This window comes from Coregonus lavaretus, assembly GCF_964263955.1.
Source record: "Coregonus lavaretus genome assembly, chromosome: 18".
Classification (NCBI taxonomy): Eukaryota; Metazoa; Chordata; class Actinopteri; order Salmoniformes; family Salmonidae; genus Coregonus; species Coregonus lavaretus.
This window is the reverse complement of record NC_140005.1, coordinates 4,604,140-4,628,432: the sequence shown is the minus strand read 5'-3', so window position 1 is coordinate 4,628,432 and position 24,293 is coordinate 4,604,140. Positions and strand designations below refer to the sequence as shown.

At 46.9% G+C, this 24,293-nt stretch overlaps 1 protein-coding gene across 3 annotated transcripts in view; it reads right to left on the bottom strand.

The window, feature by feature from the left end:
* Positions 1-38: 38 nt before the first annotated feature.
* The window catches only part of LOC311145757 (thyroid receptor-interacting protein 11-like), a 38,604-nt gene continuing 14,349 nt past the window's right edge, over positions 39-24,293 (bottom strand). For 2 of the 3 annotated variants that reach the window (XM_084182045.1, XM_084182046.1), the window contains exons 7-24: positions 23,403-23,753; positions 23,268-23,305; positions 23,050-23,148; positions 21,585-21,791; positions 20,363-21,088; positions 20,018-20,176; positions 19,640-19,807; positions 19,413-19,497; positions 18,911-19,296; positions 18,572-18,814; positions 18,145-18,347; positions 14,554-14,692; positions 12,151-12,255; positions 5,170-5,700; positions 4,848-4,958; positions 4,468-4,638; positions 3,491-3,640; positions 39-1,390 (exon numbers count right to left, since the gene is read on the bottom strand). In XM_084182045.1, coding sequence (XP_084038171.1) covers positions 1,193-1,390; positions 3,491-3,640; positions 4,468-4,638; positions 4,848-4,958; positions 5,170-5,700; positions 12,151-12,255; positions 14,554-14,692; positions 18,145-18,347; positions 18,572-18,814; positions 18,911-19,296; positions 19,413-19,497; positions 19,640-19,807; positions 20,018-20,176; positions 20,363-21,088; positions 21,585-21,791; positions 23,050-23,148; positions 23,268-23,305; positions 23,403-23,753 — 4,070 coding nt within the window. In that variant the 3' untranslated portion in view covers positions 39-1,192. The remainder of the gene's footprint in view (positions 1,391-3,490; positions 3,641-4,467; positions 4,639-4,847; positions 4,959-5,169; positions 5,701-12,150; positions 12,256-14,553; positions 14,693-18,144; positions 18,348-18,571; positions 18,815-18,910; positions 19,297-19,412; positions 19,498-19,639; positions 19,808-20,017; positions 20,177-20,362; positions 21,089-21,584; positions 21,792-23,049; positions 23,149-23,267; positions 23,306-23,402; positions 23,754-24,293) is intronic. The other variant, XM_084182047.1, reaches the window with a different exon arrangement.

Genomic DNA, 24,293 nt, shown 5'->3' with positions numbered 1-24,293 from the left:
TTTATAACAACCTGGTTAGGGTAAATATGGACACCCCTGCTGTTTTTAAGTCTTGCAAAGGGCTGGGTTTGTTACATTTAAATGTGCGAATTATGACGTCAAAGATGGACTTTATCGATAGCAGGATGCATGGCACGAACACAGACATTCTTGTTTTTATCAGAGACTTTAAATGATTCGATCATGGATAAGGACATTGACATTGCTAATTACAACATGTTTAGATGTGATAGTCAGAGAAAAGGTGGAGGGGTGGTGATGTGCCACTATATTCACCTCTATCAGAGACCACCACATGGTGCTGCTATATTCACCTCTATCAGAGACCACCACATGGTGCCACTATATACACCACTATCAGAGACCACCACATGGTGCCACTATATACACCTCTATCAGAGACCACCACATGGTGCCACTATATACACCACTATCAGAGACCACCACATGGTGCCACTATATACACCTCTATCAGAGACCACCACATGGTGCCACTATATACACCACTATCAGAGACCACCACATGGTGCCACTATATACACCTCTATCAGAGACCACCACATGGTGCCACTATATTCACCTCTATCAGAGACCACCACATGGTGCCACTATATTCACCTCTATCAGAGACCACCACATGGTGCCACTATATACACCTCTATCAGAGACCACCACATGGTGCCACTATATACACCTCTATCAGAGACCACCACATGGTGCCAATATTTCTCAATTAGTACTAGCATGTTAAACACATAAAACTAGATTTTCTTAATTTTAACATTGATTTAAAAACAGGTTGGCCCATTGAGGTCAGAATACCTATTTCACAAGGCCTGTAGAATCCACCAGCATATTATATCCATTGACTAATGTCTAAGTATTTATCCATCTATGAGTTAACTACCAGCAGTGATAAACACATCCCCACCACCGGTTTCCAGGCCATTGGGATACATTCGGTCAATTCAGGAAGTAAACTGAAATGGAATCGACCCCAACCCTAATGCCTAAGTAGCAGATTGGGATCTGTGAAACTCACTCCTCAGCCTGTCTCCACTTGCAACTGCTTGTTTTTCGGTGGCGCTCCTGTGTGTTTGCGAGGCAGAGGCCCTGAATTCGAGCCTCGGGTATGAGCTGAATCAGGAGGAAACAGTACTCGCTAAGCAAGCAACTTGGATGTCCTTTCCACCTACCTGGTGCTCTCCACCTGACTGGAGGAAGTAGCCAGTCTGTCGTCCAATAGCGTGACTCTCCTACGTAGCTCCGCCTCCCTGTCCTCGGCGGCGAGGGCCTCCCGCGTGTAGGAGTCCTCTATCTCCAGCAGGTGGTTACGCAGCCGATCCAGCTCCAACTTCAGCCGCTGCTCTCGGTCCTTCACATGCTGCAGCTGAGAGAGCGAGCGACAGGGGGAGGAGTCAGATACGTGCCAGATCTTGACCTGGGAGCTGAGTATCGGTTCTACTGCTTGAGCTCCTGTTCCTCTTATAGAATATTAGCTCAACAGTACTGTGGAGCTCCTGCACCCAGTGGTGTAAAGTAATTTTGTAAAAATACTTTAAAAGTACTACTTAAGGAGTTTTTTGGGGGTATCTGTACTGTACTTCACCATTTATATTTGACAACTTTTACTTCACTACATTCCTGAAGTAAATTATTTACTTTTTACTCCATACTCCCCTGACACCTAAAAGTACTCGTTACATTTTCAATGCTTAGCAAGACAGGAAAATATTACAATTCACACACTTATCAAGAGAACATCCCTGGTCAACACTACGGCCTATGATCTGGCGGACTCACTAAATACACATGCTTCCTTTTATACTTTTACTTTTGATACTTCAGTATATTTAAAAACCAAATACTTTTAGACTTTTACTCAAGTAGTATTTTACTGGGTGACTTTCACTTTTACTTGAGTCATTTTCTATTAAAAGGTATCTTTACGTTTACTCAAGTATGACAATTGGGTACTTTTTTCCACCACTGTCCTGCACCTGAATATAAACAGTACCGGCACCCAACATGAGTACCGGCACCCAACATGAGTACCGGCACCCAACATGAGTACCGGCACCCAACATGAGTACCGGCACCCAACATGAGTACCGGCACCCAACATGAGTACCGGCACCCAACATGAGTACCGGCACCCAACATGAGTACCGGCACCCAACATGAGTACCGGCACCCAACATGAGTACCGGCACCCAACATGAGTACCGGCACCCAACATGACTACCGGCACCCAACATGACTACCGGCACATATTTCAGTCCAAGTCCTGCCAATAATAGTGAATTGTCTACTAAGAATATGATTTGGTTGCCATGTACTGTATTAACCCTTACTCTAACCGCTTAACCACAAATATATCTGATCACAAAACGTTCAGCATGTATGGGTTAGGAACGGTTATGTATGGGTTATGAACGGTTATGTATGGGTTATGAATGGTTATGTATGGGTTATGAATGGTTATGTATGGGTTATGAATGGTTATGTGTGGGTTATTAATGGTTTTGTATGGGTTATGAATGGTTATGTGTGGGTTATTAATGGTTATGTATGTTATGAATGGTTATGTGTGGGTTATGAATGTGTTACAATCTCCTCAATAGGTATCCTGCAAATAATATGAGTATGTGCTCAGACTACTGTGTCTGTGTCCAGCCATCCTACCTCTGTCTGTACGTGTCTGTGTCTGTGTCCAGCCATCCTACCTCTGTCTGTACGTGTCTGTGTGTGTGTCCAGCCATCCTACCTGTCTGTGTGTGTGTGTGTGTGTCCAGCCATCCTACATCTGCCTGTACGTGTCTGTGTGTGTGTCCAGCCATCCTACCTGTCTGTGTCTGTGTGTGTGTGTCCAGCCATCCTACCTCTGTGTGTGTGTGTGTGTCCAGCCATCCTACCTCTGTGTGTGTCTGTGTGTGTGTGTCCAGCCATCCTACCTCTGTGTGTGTGTGTCCAGCCATCCTACCTCTGTGTGTGTGTGTGTCCAGCCATCCTACCTGTGTCTGTGTGTGTGTGTCCAGCCATCCTACCTCTGTGTGTGTGTGTGTGTCCAGCCATCCTACCTGTGTCTGTGTGTGTGTGTGTGTGTCCAGCCATCCTACCTGTGTCTGTGTGTGTGTGTGTGTGTCCAGCCATCCTACATCTGCCTGTACGTGTCTGTGTGTGTGTCCAGCCATCCTACCTGTGTCTGTGTGTGTGTGTGTGTGTCCAGCCATCCTACATCTGCCTGTACGTGTCTGTGTGTGTGTCCAGCCATCCTACCTCTGTGTGTGTGTGTCCAGCCATCCTACCTCTGTGTGTGTGTGTCCAGCCATCCTACCTGTGTGTGTGTGTGTGTCCAGCCATCCTACCTGTCTGTGTGTGTGTGTCCAGCCATCCTACCTGTCTGTGTGTGTGTGTCCAGCCATCCTACCTCTGTGTGTGTGTGTCCAGCCATCCTACCTGTGTGTGTGTGTGTGTCCAGCCATCCTACCTCTGTCTGTACAGCTGTGGTCTCCATCTGTTTCTGTTTGAGTGCCAGCATGACCTGGTCTCTCTCCTGCTGGAAGGCCACAGCTTTCCCCTGCATGGACTTCAGCTCATTCAGAAGCTGGTTCAGCTCCCCTGACCTCTGGCTGTTGCCCTGGGAAACAGATCAACGGAATCAATCAATCAGCTGGTTCAGCTCCTCTGACCTCTGACTGTTGCCCTGGGAAACAGATCAACGGAATCAATCAATCAGCTGGTTCAGCTCCTCTGACCTCTGACTGTTGCCCTGGGAAACAGATCAACGGAATCAATCAATCAGCTGGTTCAGCTCCTCTGACCTCTGACTGTTGCCCTGGGAAACAGATCAACGGAATCAATCAATCAGCTGGTTCAGCTCCTCTGACCTCTGACTGTTGCCCTGGGAAACAGATCAACGGAATCAATCAATCAGCTGGTTCAGCTCCTCTGACCTCTGACTGTTGCCCTGGGAAACAGATCAACGGAAGGGGTCAGGAAAGAATACAACATTATAATAATCTGTTACTGAAAAGATTGAACCAATAATGTATTTAGACTATTGAATAACCTATTTTCCTTTGATTGCATTTCTCTGTCATTCTTCACTAGATATGTTATCTATTACTAATGCTAAATATTGGGAACAGACGTCATTCATAAAAATAAATGATCATTCATAAAGTATACATTCAATGATTTTGTGGTTTTCACCTACATTTATTTTTTATTTTTTTATTTTACCTTTATTTAACCAGGCAAGTCAGTTATGAACAAATTCTTATTTACAGTGACGGCCTACCTCGGCCAAACCCGGACGACGCTGGGCCAATTGTGTGCCGCCCTGTGGGATCTACAAACATCCTGTTCTCTGTCCTTCAGCACCTTCTCTACTGATTTTAAAAAGTGACATTTTCCCATATTTTGCAAGTTGATAATGTACAAGGTCTGTAAATGATTAATAACCTGTTCTCTGTCCTTGAGCATCTTCTCCATGGCGGCAGCCTTCTCTGACATGGCGCTCCTCTCGAACTCCTTCTCCCTCATGAGGAGGGACACCTGCATGTTGGTCTCCTGCAGGGCTCTGAACTCTGACTCCTTCTCCCTGCTCCGCTGGGCCACAGCCTCGTTCTCATCCTTCAATACAACACAACTTTATTGTCCATGTTACAGCCAACAAGGGAAATGTGTCTTCTGCTCCGTTCTCGAGTTGATACGAGCAGATGTTCAAGCTGCAGTGCAGCACCCCTGGATGGAGAGCATGTTGTGGGGTTAAGGGCCTTGCTCAAGGGCCCAACGGCAGGGGAATGTCTTTAGGATGTGAACCCAGCCCCTGGGCTACCTACCTTCAGCTTCCTGGTATCCATCTCCAGGATGAGGGCTCGCTCCTTCAGGTTGGTCACGGCTTGTTTTAACACATCGTTGTCGCTCTCACGGTTCCTCAGGTTCTCACTCACCTGGAGAAATGAAGATCAGACTTACCTGGTTAAAAAGAGAAATGATCCCATGGCAAACAAGGGTTTAATCGTACACTACATTGAGATTAAAATGTTCACACACACTGTGTGTATGCACCGTTTGCGCCTTCCTCGGTGTGTGTACGTGTGTATGTGTGTGCTAGCATGTATCATATGCGTGTATGTCGGTGAATGTGTGCGTCTCTCTAACCTGGTTGAGTTGGTCCCCTTTAGTCTTGATGAGCAGGTCTTTCTCCCTGACAGAGCGCTGCAGAGCGTCCAGTCTCTCTCTGACCCGTCTGGCCTCGTCGGCCTGGCCGCGCTGCTCGCTCTCTGACGCCTGGGCTGAGTTAGACAGGCGGTGGTTGTTCTCCTGCAGGGTCCTGATCATAGTCTCCCTCTCAGACAGGAGGGCTCTCAGAGACTCCAGCTCCTGTCTCAGTCCTTCCTGGTTCCCTGGAGGTGGTGCTGCCACCTGGTGTCTGGGAGGTTCTACTGCAGAAGGAGGCTGGGCAGTAGACATCAGAGTAGCAGACAGTGTGGTGACTTGAGGACTCTGCGCCACACTGTCCAGTGTCCCCAGGAGGACATCTTTAGTGCTGCTCAGCTGGCTGACAGTCTGTTGGACGTTGGCTAGCTCGTGACTGAGACTCCTTAGCTTCTTCTCCTTCTGCTCATAGCTGTGGATCAGACGGCCGTAATCCACGGAGAGATTAGAGGTGCAGTCGTTGTCAGCATCCACCTAGGATTAGAGCCAAAACATTATTAATCCCAATAAGGCTGCTGAATGACAATCACTAGTAGGTCCAGCGGGTTGGCTTACACTTCACATGGAGTTGACAGAGTGCTGATGTGTATAGTGTATATAGCGTACAGTTGAATCATTATGAATCACCCATCATTTGCATTTTTACTATACTTGCTGTATTCATTGTCAGTGGCCAGTTTATTTGGTACAACACCCCGTTCACAAAAATGGATCGCTCCTACAGACAGTGGGTCACGTGGCCGTGGCTTGCTATATAAAGCAGGCAGACAGGCATCCAGTTACTGTTTGATTGAACGTTAGAATGTGCAAAAAGTGTGACATAAGAGGCTTTGAGCGTGGTATGATCATCGGTGCCAGGCGCACCGGATCCAGTATCTCAGAAACAAAACAAGAAGCGGCTCCAGTGAATACATTTACATTTTTTGCCATTTAGCAGACGCTCTTATCCAGAGCAACTTACAGTTAGTGAGTGCATACATTAATTTTTTTTCATACTGGCCCCCCGTGGGAAACGAACCCACAACCCTGGCGTTGCAAACGCCATGCTCTACCAACTGAGCTACATCCCTGGCGGCCATTCCCTCCCCTACCCTGGACGACACTGGGCCAATTGTGCGCCGCCCCATGGGATCACCACGTGATCTCCAACACTGGACAACTGAGGATTGGAAAAACATCACCTTGTCCGACGAATCCCGGTTTTTATTGCGTCATGCTGATGGCAGAGTCAGGATTTGGCATTGCCCCATCCTGCCTGGTGTTAACGGTACAGGCTGGTGGCGGTGGTGTAATGGTGTGGGGAATGTTGTCCTGGCACACGTTAGGTCCCTTGATACCAATTGTGTTTGTGTTTCCATGCCCGAAGAATTCAGGCAGTTCTGGAGGCAAAGGGGGTCCGACCCGGTACTAGATGGGTGTACCTATTAGAGTCTAGCTATGCTCCCTAGCTATGCTCCCTAGTATGGTCCCTAGGCAGACAGGTTGCTGACAACTTAAACAACCCACCAGGTCTGGGATTTCAACCAAATGTCCCCATGGGGATAATAAAGTCAACATCAAATCAAAATCAAATTAAAATGTACAGTGGGGGAAAAAAGTATTTAGTCAGCCACCAATTGTGCAAGTTCTCCCACTTAAAAAGATGAGAGGGGCCTGTAATTTTCATCATAGGTACACGTCAACTATGACAGACAAAATGAGGAAAGAAATTCCAGAAAATCACATTGTAGGATTTTTTATGAATTTATTTGCAAATTATGGTGGAAAATAAGTATTTGGTCAATAACAAAAGTTTCTCAATACTTTGTTATATACCCTTTGTTGGCAATGACACAAGTCAAACGTTTTCTGTAAGTCTTCACAAAGTTTTCACACACTGTTGCTGGTATTTTGGCCCATTCCTCCATGCAGATCTCCTCTAGAGCAGTGATGTTTTGGGGCTGTCGCTGGGCAACACGGACTTTCAACTCCCTCCAAAGATTTTCTATGGGGTTGAGATCTGGAGACTGGCTAGGCCACTCCAGGACCTTGAAATGCTTCTTACGAAACCACTCCTTCGTTGCCCGGGCGGTGTGTTTGGGATCATTGTTATGCTGAAAGACCCAGCCACGTTTCATCTTCAATGCCCTTGCTGATGGAAGGAGGTTTTCACTCAAAATCTCACGATACATGGCCCCATTCATTCTTTCCTTTACACGGATCAGTCGTCCTGGTCCCTTTGCAGAAAAACAGCCCCAAAGCATGATGTTTCCACCCCCATGCTTCACAGTAGGTATGGTGTTCTTTGGATGCAACTCAGCATTCTTTGTCCTCCAAACACGACGAGTTGAGTTTTTACCAAAAAGTTATATTTTGGTTTCATCTGACCATATGACATTCTCCCAATCCTCTTCTGGATCATCCAAATGCACTCTAGCAAACTTCAGACGGGCCTGGACATGTACTGGCTTAAGCAGGGGGACACGTCTGGCACTGCAGGATTTGAGTCCCTGGCGGCGTAGTGTGTTACTGATGGTAGGCTTTGTTACTTTGGTCCCAGCTCTCTGCAGGTCATTCACTAGGTCCCCCCGTGTGGTTCTGGGATTTTTGCTCACCGTTCTTGTGATCATTTTGACCCCACGGGGTGAGATCTTGCGTGGAGCCCCAAATCGAGGGAGATTATCAGTGGTCTTGTATGTCTTCCATTTCCTAATAATTGCTCCCACAGTTGATTTATTCAAACCAAGCTGCTTACCTATTGCAGATTCAGTCTTCCCAGCCTGGTGCAGGTCTACAATTTTGTTTCTGGTGTCCTTTGACAGCTCATTGGTCTTGGCCATAGTGGAGTTTGGAGTGTGACTGTTTGAGGTTGTGGACAGGTGTCTTTTATACTGATAACAAGTTCAAACAGGTGCCATTAATACAGGTAACGAGTGGAGGACAGAGGAGCCTCTTAAAGAAGAAGTTACAGGTATGTGAGAGCCAGAAATCTTGCTTGTTTGTAGGTGACCAAATAGTTATTTTCCACCATAATTTGCAAATAAATTCATAAAAAATCCTACAATGTGATTCTCTGGAAAAAATCTCAATTTGTCTGTCATAGTTGACGTGTACCTATGATGAAAATTACAGGCCTCTCTCATCTTTTTAAGTGGGAGAACTTGCACAATTGGTGGCTGACTAAATACTTTTTTTCCCCACTTTATTTGCCACATGCGCCGAAGACAACAGGTGTAGACTTTAATGTGAAACGCTTACTTACGAGCCCTACCCCAACAATACAGAGTTAAAAAGCTATCTAAATAAAATGTAACAATAACTAGCAAATAAGGAAATAGTAACACAATAAAATAACAATAACGAGGCTATATACAAGGAGTACCGCTACTGAGTCAATGTGCAGGGGGCACCAGGTAGTTGAGGTAGTTGAGGTAATGATGTACATGTGGGTAGGGAGGAAGTGACTAGGCAATCAGGACAGGTAATAAACAGTAGCAGCAGCGTATGGGAAGAGTGTGAAAGACTGTCTATGTGTGAGTGGCGTCAATATGTGGGTGTTTGTGTGTGTGTGTTGGGAGTGTCAGTGTAGTATGTGTGAGTGTGTGGGTAGAGTCCAGGGAGTGTGTGGGTAGAGTCCAGGGAGTGTGTGGGTAGAGTCCAGGGAGTGTGAGGGTAGAGTCCAGGGAGTGTGTGGGTAGAGTCCAGGGAGTGTGAGGGTAGAGTCCAGGGAGTGTGTGGGTAGAGTCCAGGGAGTGTGTGGGTAGAGTCTAGTGAGTGTGTGGGTAGAGTCCAGGGACTGTGTGGGTAGAGTCCAGGGAGTGTGTGGGTAGAGTCCAGGGAGTGTGAGGGTAGAGTCCAGGGAGTGTGTGGGTAGAGTCCAGGGAGTGTGTAGGTAGAGTCCAGGGAGTGTGTGGGTAGAGTCCAGTGAGTGTGTGGGTAGAGTCCAGGGAGTGTGTGGGTAGAGTCCAGGGAGTGTGTGGGTAGAGTCCAGGGAGTGTGTGGGTAGAGTCCAGGGAGTGTGTGGGTAGAGTCCAGGGAGTGTGTGGGTAGAGTCCAGGGAGTGTGTGGGTAGAGTCCAGTGAGTGTGTGGGTAGAGTCCAGGGAGTGTGTGGGTAGAGTCCAGGGAGTGTGTGGGTAGAGTCCAGGGAGTGTGTGGGTAGAGTCCAGGGAGTGTGTGGGTAGAGTCCAGGGAGTGTGTGGGTAGAGTCCAGGGAGTGTGTGGGTAGAGTCCAGGGAGTGTGAGGGTAGAGTCCAGGGAGTGTGTGGGTAGAGTCCAGGGAGTGTGTGGGTAGAGTCTAGTGAGTGTGTGGGTAGAGTCCAGGGAGTGTGTGGGTAGAGTCCAGGGAGTGTGTGGGTAGAGTCCAGGGAGTGTGAGGGTAGAGTCCAGGGAGTGTGTGGGTAGAGTCCAGGGAGTGTGTAGGTAGAGTCCAGGGAGTGTGTGGGTAGAGTCCAGTGAGTGTGTGGGTAGAGTCCAGGGAGTGTGTGGGTAGAGTCCAGGGAGTGTGTGGGTAGAGTCCAGGGAGTGTGTGGGTAGAGTCCAGGGAGTGTGTGGGTAGAGTCCAGTGAGTGTGTGGGTAGAGTCCAGGGAGTGTGTGGGTAGAGTCCAGGGAGTGTGTGGGTAGAGTCCAGGGAGTGTGTGGGTAGAGTCCAGGGAGTGTGTGGGTAGAGTCCAGGGAGTGTGTGGGTAGAGTCCAGGGAGTGTGTGGGTAGAGTCCAGGGAGTGTGTGGGTAGAGTCCAGGGAGTGTGTGGGTAGAGTCCAGTGAGTGTGTGGGTAGAGTCCAGGGAGTGTGTGGGTAGAGTCCAGGGAGTGTGTGGGTAGAGTCCAGGGAGTGTGTGGGTAGAGTCCAGGGAGTGTGTGGGTAGAGTCCAGGGAGTGTGAGGGTAGAGTCCAGGGAGTGTGTGGGTAGAGTCCAGGGAGTGTGAGGGTAGAGTCTAGTGAGTGTGTGGGTAGAGTCCAGGGAGTGTGTGGGTAGAGTCCAGGGAGTGTGAGGGTAGAGTCCAGGGAGTGTGTGGGTAGAGTCCAGGGAGTGTGTAGGTAGAGTCCAGGGAGTGTGTGGGTAGAGTCCAGGGAGTGTGTGGGTAGAGTCCAGGGAGTGTGTGGGTAGAGTCCAGGGAGTGTGTGGGTAGAGTCCAGTGAGTGTGTGGGTAGAGTCCAGGGAGTGTGTGGGTAGAGTCCAGGGAGTGTGTGGGTAGAGTCCAGGGAGTGTGTGGGTAGAGTCCAGGGAGTGTGTGGGTAGAGTCCAGGGAGTGTGTGGGTAGAGTCCAGGGAGTGTGTGGGTAGAGTCCAGGGAGTGTGTGGGTAGAGTCCAGGGAGTGTGTGGGTAGAGTCCAGGGAGTGTGTGGGTAGAGTCCAGGGAGTGTGTGGGTAGAGTCCAGGGAGTGTGTGGGTAGAGTCCAGTGAGTGTGTGGGTAGAGTCCAGTGAGTGTGTGGGTAGAGTCCAGGGAGTGTGTGGGTAGAGTCCAGGGAGTGTGTGGGTAGAGTCCAGGGAGTGTGTGGGTAGAGTCCAGGGAGTGTGTGGGTAGAGTCCAGGGAGTGTGAGGGTAGAGTCCAGGGAGTGTGTGGGTAGAGTCCAGGGAGTGTGAGGGTAGAGTCCAGGGAGTGTGTGGGTAGAGTCCAGGGAGTGTGTGGGTAGAGTCTAGTGAGTGTGTGGGTAGAGTCCAGGGAGTGTGTGGGTAGAGTCCAGGGAGTGTGTGGGTAGAGTCCAGGGAGTGTGAGGGTAGAGTCCAGGGAGTGTGTGGGTAGAGTCCAGGGAGTGTGTAGGTAGAGTCCAGGGAGTGTGTGGGTAGAGTCCAGTGAGTGTGTGGGTAGAGTCCAGGGAGTGTGTGGGTAGAGTCCAGGGAGTGTGTGGGTAGAGTCCAGGGAGTGTGTGGGTAGAGTCCAGGGAGTGTGTGGGTAGAGTCCAGTGAGTGTGTGGGTAGAGTCCAGGGAGTGTGTGGGTAGAGTCCAGGGAGTGTGTGGGTAGAGTCCAGGGAGTGTGTGGGTAGAGTCCAGGGAGTGTGTGGGTAGAGTCCAGGGAGTGTGTGGGTAGAGTCCAGGGAGTGTGTGGGTAGAGTCCAGGGAGTGTGTGGGTAGAGTCTAGTGAGTGTGTGGGTAGAGTCCAGTGAGTGTGTGGGTAGAGTCCAGGGAGTGTGTGGGTAGAGTCCAGGGAGTGTGTGGGTAGAGTCCAGGGAGTGTGTGGGTAGAGTCCAGGGAGTGTGTGGGTAGAGTCCAGTGAGTGTGTGGGTAGAGTCCAGGGAGTGTGTGGGTAGAGTCCAGGGAGTGTGTGGGTAGAGTCCAGGGAGTGTGTGGGTAGAGTCCAGGGAGTGTGTGGGTAGAGTCCAGGGAGTGTGTGGGTAGAGTCCAGTGAGTGTGTGGGTAGAGTCCAGGGAGTGTGTGGGTAGAGTCCAGGGAGTGTGTGGGTAGAGTCCAGGGAGTGTGTGGGTAGAGTCCAGGGAGTGTGTGGGTAGAGTCCAGGGAGTGTGTGGGTAGAGTCCAGTGAGTGTGTGGGTAGAGTCCAGGGAGTGTGTGGGTAGAGTCCAGGGAGTGTGTGGGTAGAGTCCAGTGAGTGTGTGGGTAGAGTCCAGGGAGTGTGTGGGTAGAGTCCAGGGAGTGTGTGGGTAGAGTCCAGTGAGTGTGTGGGTAGAGTCCAGTGAGTGTGTGGGTAGAGTCCAGGGAGTGTGTGGGTAGAGTCCAGGGAGTGTGTGGGTAGAGTCCAGGGAGTGTGCATAGAGCCAGTGCCAGAGAGTCTGGGCAAAAAAACTAAATAAAAAGGGGGTCACAATGTAAATAGTCCGGGTGGCCATTTGATGAACTGTTCAGGAGCCTTTTGGTCCCAGACTTGGCGCTCCGGTACCGCTTACCGTGTGGTAGCAGAGAGAACAGTAATCATTATGGTTACCTGTAGGTTACCTCATTATCATGATATTATATATGATTCATTATTGTAATATATTATTCTGGTTACCTGTCTCTGTAACTTGTGGAGCTCCTCTACCAGCTGGGCTGATTCATGCTGCATGTTCTTTACCGTGGTGATCACCTGCATCTTCCACTCCTCCATCTTCTTCACCTGGATACATTACAATACACACCCAGTCAATACACACCTAGAAATTACAATACATACACACACTGTTCACCTGGACAACGGCAATACATACACACACCTCGGTTCACACACTGTTCACCTGGACAACGGCAATACATACAGTACAATACTATAAATACAATACTACACATACAATAAATAAATAAAATACTATAAATTACAGCGCTCATCTGTAAAAGAGACCTTGTGTCTTAGCATATACACACACTACAATACACACACATCCATTACAACACACACACACACTCACACACACACAAATTACAACACACACATATCATACACTGAACTGCTGCACTTTAAAAAGTGATTCCTGATCTGTGATGTGATTCCTGATCTGTGATGCGATTCCTGATCTGTGATGTGATTCCTGATCTGTGATGTGATTCCTGATCTGTGATGTGATTCCTGATCTGTGATGTGATTCCTGATCTGGGTGATGTGATTCCTGATCTGGGTGATGTGATTCCTGATCTGTGATGTGATTCCTGATCTGTGATGTGATTCCTGATCTGTGATGTGATTCCTGATCTGGGTGATGTGATTCCTGATCTGTGATGTGATTCCTGATCTGTGATATGTGAATAGTGTTTTTAGCTTTTCTGTATTGTCTGCTGTTGTTTTAATGTCCTGTAAGGAGTTTGTCTTGTTTTGTGAAGCAAGGCACATTTCTGTAAAAACAGACAATAAAATGCTAAAATCTTATCTTACCTGCTGTTTCAGTGTAATGCTAATATCTTATCTTACCTGCTGTTTCAGTGTAATGCTAAAATCTTATCTTACCTGCTGTTTCAGTGTAATGCTAATATCTTATCTTACCTGCTGTTTCAGTGTAATGCTAATATCTTATCTTACCTGCTGTTTCAGTGTAATGCTAATATCTTATCTTACCTGCTGTTTCAGAGTAATGATAATATCTTATCTTACCTGCTGTTTCAGTGTAATGCTAATATCTTATCTTACCTGCTGTTTCAGTGTAATGCTAATATCTTATCTTACCTGCTGTTTCAGAGTAATGATAATATCTTATCTTACCTGCTGTTTCAGTGTAATGCTAATATCTTATCTTACCTGCTGTTTCAGTGTAATGCTAATATCTTATCTTACCTGCTGTTTCAGTGTAATGCTAATATCTTATCTTACCTGCTGTTTCAGTGTAATGCTAATATCTTATCTTACCTGCTGTTTCAGTGTAATGCTAATATCTTATCTTACCTGCTGTTTCAGTGTAATGCTAATATCTTATCTTACCTGCTGTTTCAGTGTAATGCTAATATCTTATCTTACCTGCTGTTTCAGTGTAATGCTAATATCTTATCTTACCTGCTGTTTCAGTGTAATGCTAATATCTTATCTTACCTGCTGTTTCAGTGTAATGCTAATATCTTATCTTACCTGCTGTTTCAGTGTAATGCTAATATCTTATCTTACCTGCTGTTTCAGTGTAATGCTAATATCTTATCTTACCTGCTGTTTCAGTGTAATGCTAATATCTTATCTTACCTGCTGTTTCAGTGTAATGCTAATATCTTATCTTACCTGCTGTTTCAGTGTAATGCTAATATCTTATCTTACCTGCTGTTTCAGTGTAATGCTAATATCTTATCTTACCTGCTGTTTCAGTGTAATGCTAATATCTTATCTTACCTGCTGTTTCAGTGTAATGCTAATATCTTATCTTACCTGCTGTTTCAGTGTAATGCTAATATCTTATCTTACCTGCTGTTTCAGTGTAATGCTAATATCTTATCTTACCTGCTGTTTCAGTGTAATGCTAATATCTTATCTTACCTGCTGTTTCAGTGTAATGCTAATATCTTATCTTACCTGCTGTTTCAGTGTAATGCTAATATCTTATCTTACCTGCTGTTTCAGTGTAATGCTAATATCTTATCTTACCTGCTGTTTCAGTGTAATGCTAATATCTTATCTTACCTGCTGTTTCAGTGTAATGCTAATATCTTATCTTACCTGCTGTTTCAGTGTAATGCTAATATCTTATCTTACCTGCTGTTTCAGTGTAATGCTAATATCTTATCTTACCTGCTGTTTCAGTGTAATGCTAATATATTATCTTACCTGCTGTTTCAGTGTAATGCTAATATCTTATCTTACCTGCTGTTTCAGTGTAATGCTAATATCTTATCTTACCTGCTGTTTCAGTGTAATGCTAATATCTTATCTTACCTGCTGTTTCAGTGTAATGCTAATATCTTATCTTACCTGCTGTTTCAGTGTAATGCTAATATCTTATCTTACCTGCTGTTTCAAGGTGTCCCTCTCCTGTAGCAGCTCTTCAAACTGGTTGGAGCTGACTCCTCCGGAGTCTCCTGCCTGCAGTACCGAGACCAGGGTGTGGCACTTCTGGGTCAGCGCGTCGATCTCAATGTCCTTCTCTCTGATATTAATAATAACAACAAAATACAATCATATTAAATTGTATTGGCACCTTTCAAGACACCCAAGGAAACTGACAGAGTCAGAACAGAATAAAACAGCAAAAAGAAACAAGACATTACTAAGGACGGGATTCAATCCGATCGCACATTGTCAGTACTGCACGATGCTCACGCGTCAGCAGAGACTGCATTCACGGTAAACGCTGCATATGTTGGCTCTATTGGAAATTACCTTTAAAATGGTGCATTGTCGAAGTCCGCAATCAGAATGAATCCTGAGATCAAAGTACACTACAAAAGAGCCATGGCACCAAAATACACCCTGACAATACCTGGTCACCATGGCAGCACAATACACCCTGACAATACCTGGTCACCATGGCAGCAGAATACACCCTGACAATACCTGGTCACCATGGCAGCAGAATACACCCTGACAATACCTGGTCACCATGGCAGCAAAATACACCCTGACAATACCTGGTCACCATGGCAGCAGAATACACCCTGACAATACCTGGTCACCATGGCAGCAGAATACACCCTGACAATACCTGGTCACCATGGCACCAAAATACACCCTGACAATACCTGGTCACCATGGCATCAGAATACACCCTGACAATACCTGGTCACTACGGCAGCAGAATACACCCTGACAATACCTGGTCACCATGGCAGCAGAATACACCCTGACAACACCTGGTCACCATGGCACCAAAATACACCCTGACAATACCTGGTCACCATGGCAGCAGAATACACCCTGACAATACCTGGTCACCACGGCACCAAAATACACCCTGACAATACCTGGTCACCATGGCAGCAGAATACACCCTGACAATACCTGGTCACCACGGCACCAGAATACACCCTGACAATACCTGGTCACCATGGCAGCACAATACACCCTGACAATACCTGGTCACCATGGCAGCAGAATACACCCTGACAATACCTGGTCACCATGGCAGCAGAATACACCCTGCTAATACCTGGTCACCATGGCAGCAGAATACACCCTGCTAATACCTGGTCACCATGGCAGCAGAATACACCCTGACAATACCTGGTCACCATGGCAGCAAAATACACCCTGACAATATCTGGTCACCATGGCAACATAATACACCCTGACAATACATTATCACCATGGCAGCAGAATACACCCTGACAATATCTGGTCACCATGGCAGCAGAATACACCCTGACAATATCTGGTCACCATGGCAGCAGAATACACCATGACAATACATTAACATTTTACATTTTAGTCATTTAGCAGACGCTCTTATCCAGAGCGACTTACAGATAGTGAGTGCATACATTTTTCATACTGGCCCCCCGTGGGAATACCTGATCACCATGGCAGCAGAATACACCCTGACAATACCTGGTCACGTGCCAGGGGCAAGCAGTAGTGCTGCCGGCCCCGGACCACATATGACCCTGGAGGCAGCGGTTCGATCCCCCGTTCAGCCTGTATCCCTCTCTTTCATCTCCACATCTAAATATCTATCCTAAATCTGTCATTAAAAAGTTGAAATACCTTCAAATAAACGCAACATGTAAAGTGTTGTTCCCATGTTTCATGAGCTGGGAAAAAAAAAGATCCCAGAAATGTCCATACGCACAAAACGAATGTATTTCTCTCAACGTCATTTTAGTGAATTTGGCAGCACGTCCAACCGGCCTCACAACCGCAGACCACGTGTAACCACGCCAGCCCAGGACCTCCCCAGACCACGTGTAACCACGCCAGCCCAGGACCTCCACATCCAGCTTCTTTACCTACGGGATCGTCTGAGACCAGCCAACTGGACAGCTGATGAAACTGAGGAGTATTTCTGTCTGTAATAAAGCCCTTTTGTGGGGAAAAACTCATTCTGATTGGCTGGGCCTGGCTCCCCATTTACAGTACCAGACAAAGGTTTGGACACTCCTACTCATTCAAGGGTTTTTCTTTATTTGTACTATTTTCTACATTGTAGAATAATAGTGAAGACATCAAAACTATGAAATAACACATATGGAATCATGTAGTAACCAAAAAGGTGTTAAACAAATCAAAATACATTTTATATTTGAGATTCTTCAAATAGCCACCCTTTGCCTTGATGACAGCTTTGCACACTCTTGGCATTCTCTCAACCAGCTTCCCCTGGAATGCTTTTCCAACAGTCTTGAAGGAGTTCCCACATATGCTGAGCACTTGTTGGCTTCTTTTCCTTCACTTTGCGGTCCGACTCATCCCAAACCATCTCAATTGGGTTGAGGTCGGGGGATTGTGGCGGCCAGGTCATCTGATGCAGCACTCCATCACTCTCCTTCTTGGTAAAATAGCCCTTACACAGCCTGGAGGTGTGTTGGGTCATTGTCCTGTTGAAAACCAAATGATTGTCCCACTAAACGCAAACCAGATGGGATGGCGTATCACTGCAGAATGCTGTAGTAGCCATGCTGGTTAAGTGTGCCTTGAATTCTAAATAAATCACAGACAGTGTCACCAGCAAAGCACCCCCACACCATAACACCTCCTCCTCCATGCTTTACGGTGGGAACTACACATGCGGAGATCATCTGTTCACCCACACTGCGTCTCACAAAGACACGGTGGTTGGAACCAAAAATCTCAAATTTGGACTCCAGACCAAAGGACAGATTTCCACAGGTCGAATGTCCATTGCTCGTGTTTCTTGGTCCAAGTAAGTCTCTTCTTATTATTGGTGTCCTTTAGTAGTGGTTTCTTTGCAGGAATTCGACCATGAAGGCCTGATTCACGCAGTCTCCTATGAACAGCTGATGTTGAGATGTGTCTGTTACTTGAACTCTGTGAAGCACTTATTTGGACTGCAATTTCTGAGTCTGGTAACTCTAATGAACTTATCCTCTGCAGCAGAGGTAACTCTGGGTCGCTTGATGGTTTTTGTGACTGCACTTGAAGAAATTGTGTCTTAAAGTAATAATGGACTGTTGTTTCTCATTGATTATTTGAGCTGTTCTTGCCATAATATGGACTTGGTCTTTTACCAAATAGGGCTATCTTCTGTATAACCCCCCTACCTTGTCACAACACAACTGATTGGCTCAAACGCATTAAGAAAGAAAGAAACTCCACAAATTAACTTTTAACAAGGTACACCTGTTAATTGAAATGCATTCCAGTTGACTACCTCATGAAGCTGGTTGAGAGAATGCCAAGAGTGTGCAAAGCTGTCATCAAGGCAAAGGGTGGCTATTTGAAGAATCTCAAATCTCAAATATATTTTGATTTGTTTAACATTTTTTGGTTACTACATGATTCCATATGAGTTATTTCATAGTTTTGATGTCTTCACTATTATTCTACAATGTAGAAAATAGTTTTTAAAAAAATAAGAAAAACCCTTGAATGAGTAGGTGTGTCCAAACTTTTGACTGGTACTGTATATATATTACAAAACAATACCTGATGATCCGAGACAGGTTCTGGATGGTCTCTCTGAACATCTCCTGGCTCCCTGATGGGTCAGACAGGGTGGACAGCCTCTGGTTCTCCTGCTGGACCTTGAGGAGCACAGCCTCCTTCCCTGCTACAATGTCCATGACGTGCTGGTAGTCCCCCCTCAGCTTGCTATTCTCCCTCGTCTTCTCATTCAGCACTGCCAGAACCTACGGTAAATAAAGTCAAGTACATTTGGCTTATTATTGATGTTGTAAAATTCCAGTAACTGTCCCAAAAATTCCTGGTTGGAAGATTCCTGGAATCAGGAGGGAATAAGCAGGAAATCAGTCCTTCAAAAATCGGGATTTCTGGAAAGATCTGGGCATTTTAGGAAATTCACCCGGATTTTTGCAACTCTAGTAAGTTGAATGAAGTTGATTGTGATTTTGACCTGCTCTCTCTCCACGGCGAAGGCCTGCAGCTGCTGCTGGAGGAATATCACATCCTGGTTGTTTCCTCCCCCCCCCAGGGAAACGTGGGCGTGCAGCGCCTGGATCTCCAGGTCTTTCTGCAGGACCATCTGGCTGAGCTTCCCCATCTCCTCACTGGAGACCACCAGCTGGTCCAGCTGTCGGGTGAGGTTCAGGTTCTTCTCATTCAGCTGGCTGATCTCCGTCTCCTTCTCCTTAATGCCCTTCAAATTCAGATCAGATAAGCTTTATTATCATGAATGGCAAGATCATCACGAATCATCATCTGCTGCTGAGTATAACATCAATACAGGAACTACCTTCACTAGTCTCTCCACCTCCACCTTGGACAGGTCGTATTTCTCATTGCCATTCTCCCTGTTATTCAGGGACGACTGGGTCTTGTCTTCCTGTTGGAGAATGACCACTTCCTGTTCCTGGGAGGAATGGGTGTGGCCGAGGTGATCTACTTCCTGCTGCAGGCGTCCAATCTCCTCGTCCTTGGCGTGGATCAGCCTATCGTAGTTCTCTCTGCTCTGCTCGTGGCGTTGATGGGCCTGATCCAACTCATTCTGCTGCGCCTGGACAGACTGCTGGGAGGAGAGGAGGTCACCCCGCTGCTCCTCCATGCACCTCCTCAGGGCCTGCACCTCCTCTTCCAGGGCACCTCCCGAGGTCTTCAGCTGGGTGATCTCCGTCTCCAGTTCTGTGGTTAAGAGTCACATTTAGAAAATGTTAATGTCCTCAATAAAAGGCCGTTCATTTAGCAGCAAACCCAATACATACATATTTAAAACAACAGATAGAAAAAGGATATGTTACCTGTGATGATGTCCAGGGTGCGTGGCTCGGCCAGGCCGGGGGGCTGGGATCTGCTCTGCTGGTCCCTCAGACGGTCGATCTCCTCCTTATAGGATAGGGTTCATTTTAATGTCCCAAGGGAAAACAATTCCTCGACACACTGTACCACCGTATACAAAATATACACTGTACATTACTCATACAGTACATTGCACGTTACACCCATGTCATACATGTTGTGGACGTACCTTTAGGTGGCTGTTGTCCTCCTTCATGCCTCCCAGCTGCTTGTCCTTCTCGTCCAGAGCTCCTCTCAGGGCCCCAGCCTCCTCTGTGGCTGCCTGGACCACGGCCTCCATCTCCCTCTGGGTGGCAGCCATGCTAGCCCTTAGGCTCTCCATGAAGGAGTCCTTCTCCTGGAGATTCACATTCAGAACATTGTAACGTCCTCAATGAGGCAATTAATTTAGCAGCAAACACAATTCATACAAACAAAATCCCAATTTAAAAACAACAGATAGAAAAACGATATTTACAAGCAAAGTAGGCAGGATAAAGTGCAATTTCATAAACTACAGACGTTCGAAAGGTCTGTCACGGAGTTAGATAGAGGACTCTAGCCTGACCTGGAGGAGGTCTGTCAGCTGTTTCTGCCCGGCCACGGTGATGGAGAGCATCTCATTGGTGTCTCGGTGGTCGGAGGCCATCTGCTCCACGTCTCTGCTCAGCTGGGAGATCTCCAGGTCCTTCTCCTGGTTCAGCCTCACCGTCCTCTCATGCTCCGTCTGAAAATAAATCAAAATCAAGCATATGGCACATTTCTTACAAAAAATGCAGTTCATTGTCAAAGTGCTTTGCTAACTAAATAATACAAAAGTGAAAAGATTTTAAAAAACAATAAATTTCCAGACAAATACGAAATGAAGATAGATACAATAAGATAGTATAACAATAGTGAAACAACAGTGGACCTGCAGTGCCGAGGCGTCCACGGAGCGGGCAGCGGTCAGCTCCTCGATGGTCTGCTGGTACTGCCTGGTCTGCTCCTGGAGGCCCCTCTCTGCCTGTCCCAGCTCCCCTTCCAGCTGGCTCTTCCCCAGCTTCAGAGCCTCGATGCGGTTGTCCTTCTCCAGGACCGTCCTGGTGAGAGCGGCCTGGACCTCCCTGACCTGCCTGGCCAGCTCCTCTATCCTACCCTGGGCCTGCTCAGCCTCTGTCTTCAGCCTCTGGTTCTCAATCTTCAACTCGTAATCTTCTGACATCACCTTCTCCCGGGAGCTCCTCATCTCAGCCAGCTCTCTCCTGAGATCCTCCTTCTCCTCTCTGGACCCCCCGGATTCTCTCCCTCTCTCCCCAGCCTCACACAGCTCTGCCCGGGAAGCAGACAGCTGCTCCTCCCTCTCCTGTACGATTCTCTGGAGCACCTGGGTCTCCATCCTCGCCTCTTTGCCCTTCGCTGCTGCGCGTCCAAGTTTCTCCTTCAACTCCTTGACGGTGGCCTCCAGCTGCTGCTTGCCCATGTGGAGGTCGTTCAGGGTGTAAGCACTCTGGCTCAGTTTCTCCTGCTGGGCCTGTAGTCCTTCTCGTAGCGCCACCCTCTGGTCGGTGGCGGTACTGAGCTCAGACTGCAGCCTGGCCACCTCAGCCTCAGACGCCTTCAGCTGAACAGAGAGCTGCTCCTTCAATGAGATCACATGCTGCATGGAGACACAATAACAGAATAATAACATGGTAATAACCATTTATAGGTCTGTCTTCGCTAAGTCTAAATGATGTAAAGGGGGTTCAATCATTAAAAAAAAAAATGAGGTCATCCTTGATTGTCTTTCTTTTTCAACATGTTCTAAAACAAGACGTATTTCCCAATATCAACACTATCACACTCCTTCGTATGCATGGCCAATGTATTACTGCATGGTGCACTACTTTAGTAGACACTGTTCCAGATCTAGGAAGTGTCCCTTTCCTGCGTGTCTAACTAATATAAATGTTTTACAGAGACTTTTGTTTGATAGCATCAGACAAAAGTGAGAGGCAAACCACAACCTGATCAACCTTTAAAAATATTCTAAATTAGATGCTCATTTCCATTCTATTTCGACAAATGTTCTAAACCCAGTTGAGTCTAATAGTGGTTGGGGACTACAACAGGTTTGATTTGATTGATTGGTTGATTAAAAACTCAAACCAGACCTTTGTAGCTTCCGTGTTCTGTCGGTCCAGTTCTTCCAGCTCGACGAGGAGTGTGTCTCGTTCCTCCTGGGTGTCTCTCAGGGCATGCTCTCTCTTCTCCAGCTCAGCCCTCAGCTCTGCTATCTGCTCTGAGGAGGACTCTCCTCCGTCAAGGACGTCTGACTCCACTCTGTCCTCTGCACACGCAAGTCTCTCCAGTAGATTCATCTGAAAAATATAAATAAAATAAAAATAAAAAACATTTCTAAAGAATACAAATAAATCTAAATCTGAACACACAATCATTATCCATGGACCCCAGGAAGAGTTGCTGCTGCATGAGCAACAGCTAATGGGATCCTAATAAACTAAAATGATCTTAATAAATCCTCTTTTGAATAATCAAATGATCCATCTGAAACTCAAACACAACATCATAGTCCAAGACATCTAGATTCTCAAAGGAAAGTAACAATGTTAAGTGAACACAGTTTAATGTACACTGAACAAAAATATAAACGCAATATGTAAAGTGTTGGTCCCATGTTTCATGAGCTGAAATAAAAGATGCCAGAAATGTTCCATAAGCTTATTTCTCTTACATTTTGTGCGCAAATTTGTTTACATCCCTGTTAGTGAGCATTTCTCCTTTGCCAAGATAATCCATCCACCTGCCAGGTGTGGCATATCAAGAAGCTGATTAAACAGCATTATCATTACACAGGTGGACCTTGTGCTGGGGACAATAAAAGGCCACGTTAAAACGTGGAGTTTTGTCAAACAACACAATGCCACAGATGTCTCAAGTTTTGAGGGAGTGTGCAATTGTCATGCTGACAGCAGGAATGTCCACCAGAGCTGTTGCCAGAGAATTGAATGTTCAATTCTCTACCATAAGCCACCTCCAACGTCGTTTTAGAGAATTTGGCAGTACATCCAACCGGCCTCACAACCGCAGACCACGTGTAACCACGGCAGCCCAGGACCTCCACATCCGGCTTCTTCGCCTGCAGGATCGTCTGAGACCAGCCACCCGGAGGACAGCTGATGAAACTGAGGAGTATTTCTGTCTGCAGGGAAAAACTCATTCTGACTGGCTGGGCCTGGCCCCCAAGTGGGTGGGCCTATGCCCTCCCAGAGACACCCATGGCTGCGCCCCTGCCCATTCACGTGAAATCCATAGATTAGGGCCTAATTTATTTATTTCAATTGACTGATTTCATTATATGAACTGTAGCTGTAAAATTGTTGCGTGTTGCGTTTATATTTTAATTCAGTGTTAATGTCGTGTACACATTGAGGGAAATTCTTACTGTTTGTTCAGTGTGTCAAGAGTTGATATAAGTCATGTAAAGCGTATGGGAGTTTGTTTAAGAATTAGCATTGTGGATTGCAAAACGATGACAGTGTTGGAGGCTCATTAGCAAGCAAAAATCACCTCAGACTAACTCTTAAGTTAAGTTTCCATTTGAGAGCAGAAACCCACCTTCTCCTGTTCCACCATTTCCTTCTCTTTCCTCAGGGTTCCAATGATGGTGTTGAGTTCTAGAATGTCTGCATGTTCCGCCTCGGTCTTTGGTTCACTCTGTTTCATGGAAAACAATCATTACAGCAGGACGGTCATAGATAAAGACTACTACCACAACTACTACTACTACACACTGCAACACTATTTCAAAGACACTATGTGATCAGGATAAATACCTCAAGAGTCTTCATTCTCAACATCTCCTTCTCTGCCCCTTGAAAAGATGACAGAATAGTTTGATCTGGGCTTTGACTAATAGCTAACACCCTGAGTATGTCCAAGATGATATCTGAATGGGTGGGTGTGCGTACCTGCGAGAGCTTCCCTCAGCCCCAGTATCTCCTGCTCTAGCTGGGCCTCATTCCCGGCCTTCCCCCCCTGTATCTCCTGCTCTAGCTGGGCCTCATTCCCGGCCTTCCCCTCCTGTCGCTGGACGCGCGTCTGGAGCTCTGTGACGGACGTCTGCAGCCGTATGGAGTTCTCCAGCAGCTCAGCGTTCTCAGCCTGCGCCTCCATCTTTTCCTGCTGCAGTGTAGCCTCCCTCCTCCACGCCTCCTCCAGACTGGCTGTGAGCTCCTTCAGTCTCTCCTCCTGCTCCTCCGCTGCCTCCTGGGCTGAGGTCTTAGAGGAGGAGTCCTGAGTAACGCTGGCTGGACTGTTCCCTGGACGGGTTAGGATACAGAGAGGAACATGTAAGGGGAATGTGAGAGAGAGTAACCTGGGGTAAGGGTGGACTTGTAAGGGGAATGTGAGAGAGAGAGTAACCTGGGGTAAGGGTGGACTTGTAAGGGGAATGTGAGAGAGAGTAACCTGGGGTAAGGGTGGACTTGTAAGGGGAATGTGAGAGAGAGTAACCTGGGGTAAGGGTGGACTTGTAAGGGGAATGTGAGAGAGAGTAACCTGGGGTAAGGGTGGACTTGTAAGGGGAATGTGAGAGAGAGTAACCTGGGGTAAGGGTGGACTTGTAAAGGGGAATGTGAGAGAGAGTAACCTGGGGTAAGGGTGGACTTGTAAGGGGAATGTGAGAGAGAGTAACCTGGGGTAAGGGTGGACTTGTAAGGGGAATGTGAGAGAGAGTAACCTGGGGTAAGGGTGGACTTGTAAGGGGAATGTGAGAGAGAGTAACCTGGGGTAAGGGTGGACTTGTAAGGGGAATGTGAGAGAGAGTAACCTGGGGTAAGGGTGGACTTGTAAGGGGAATG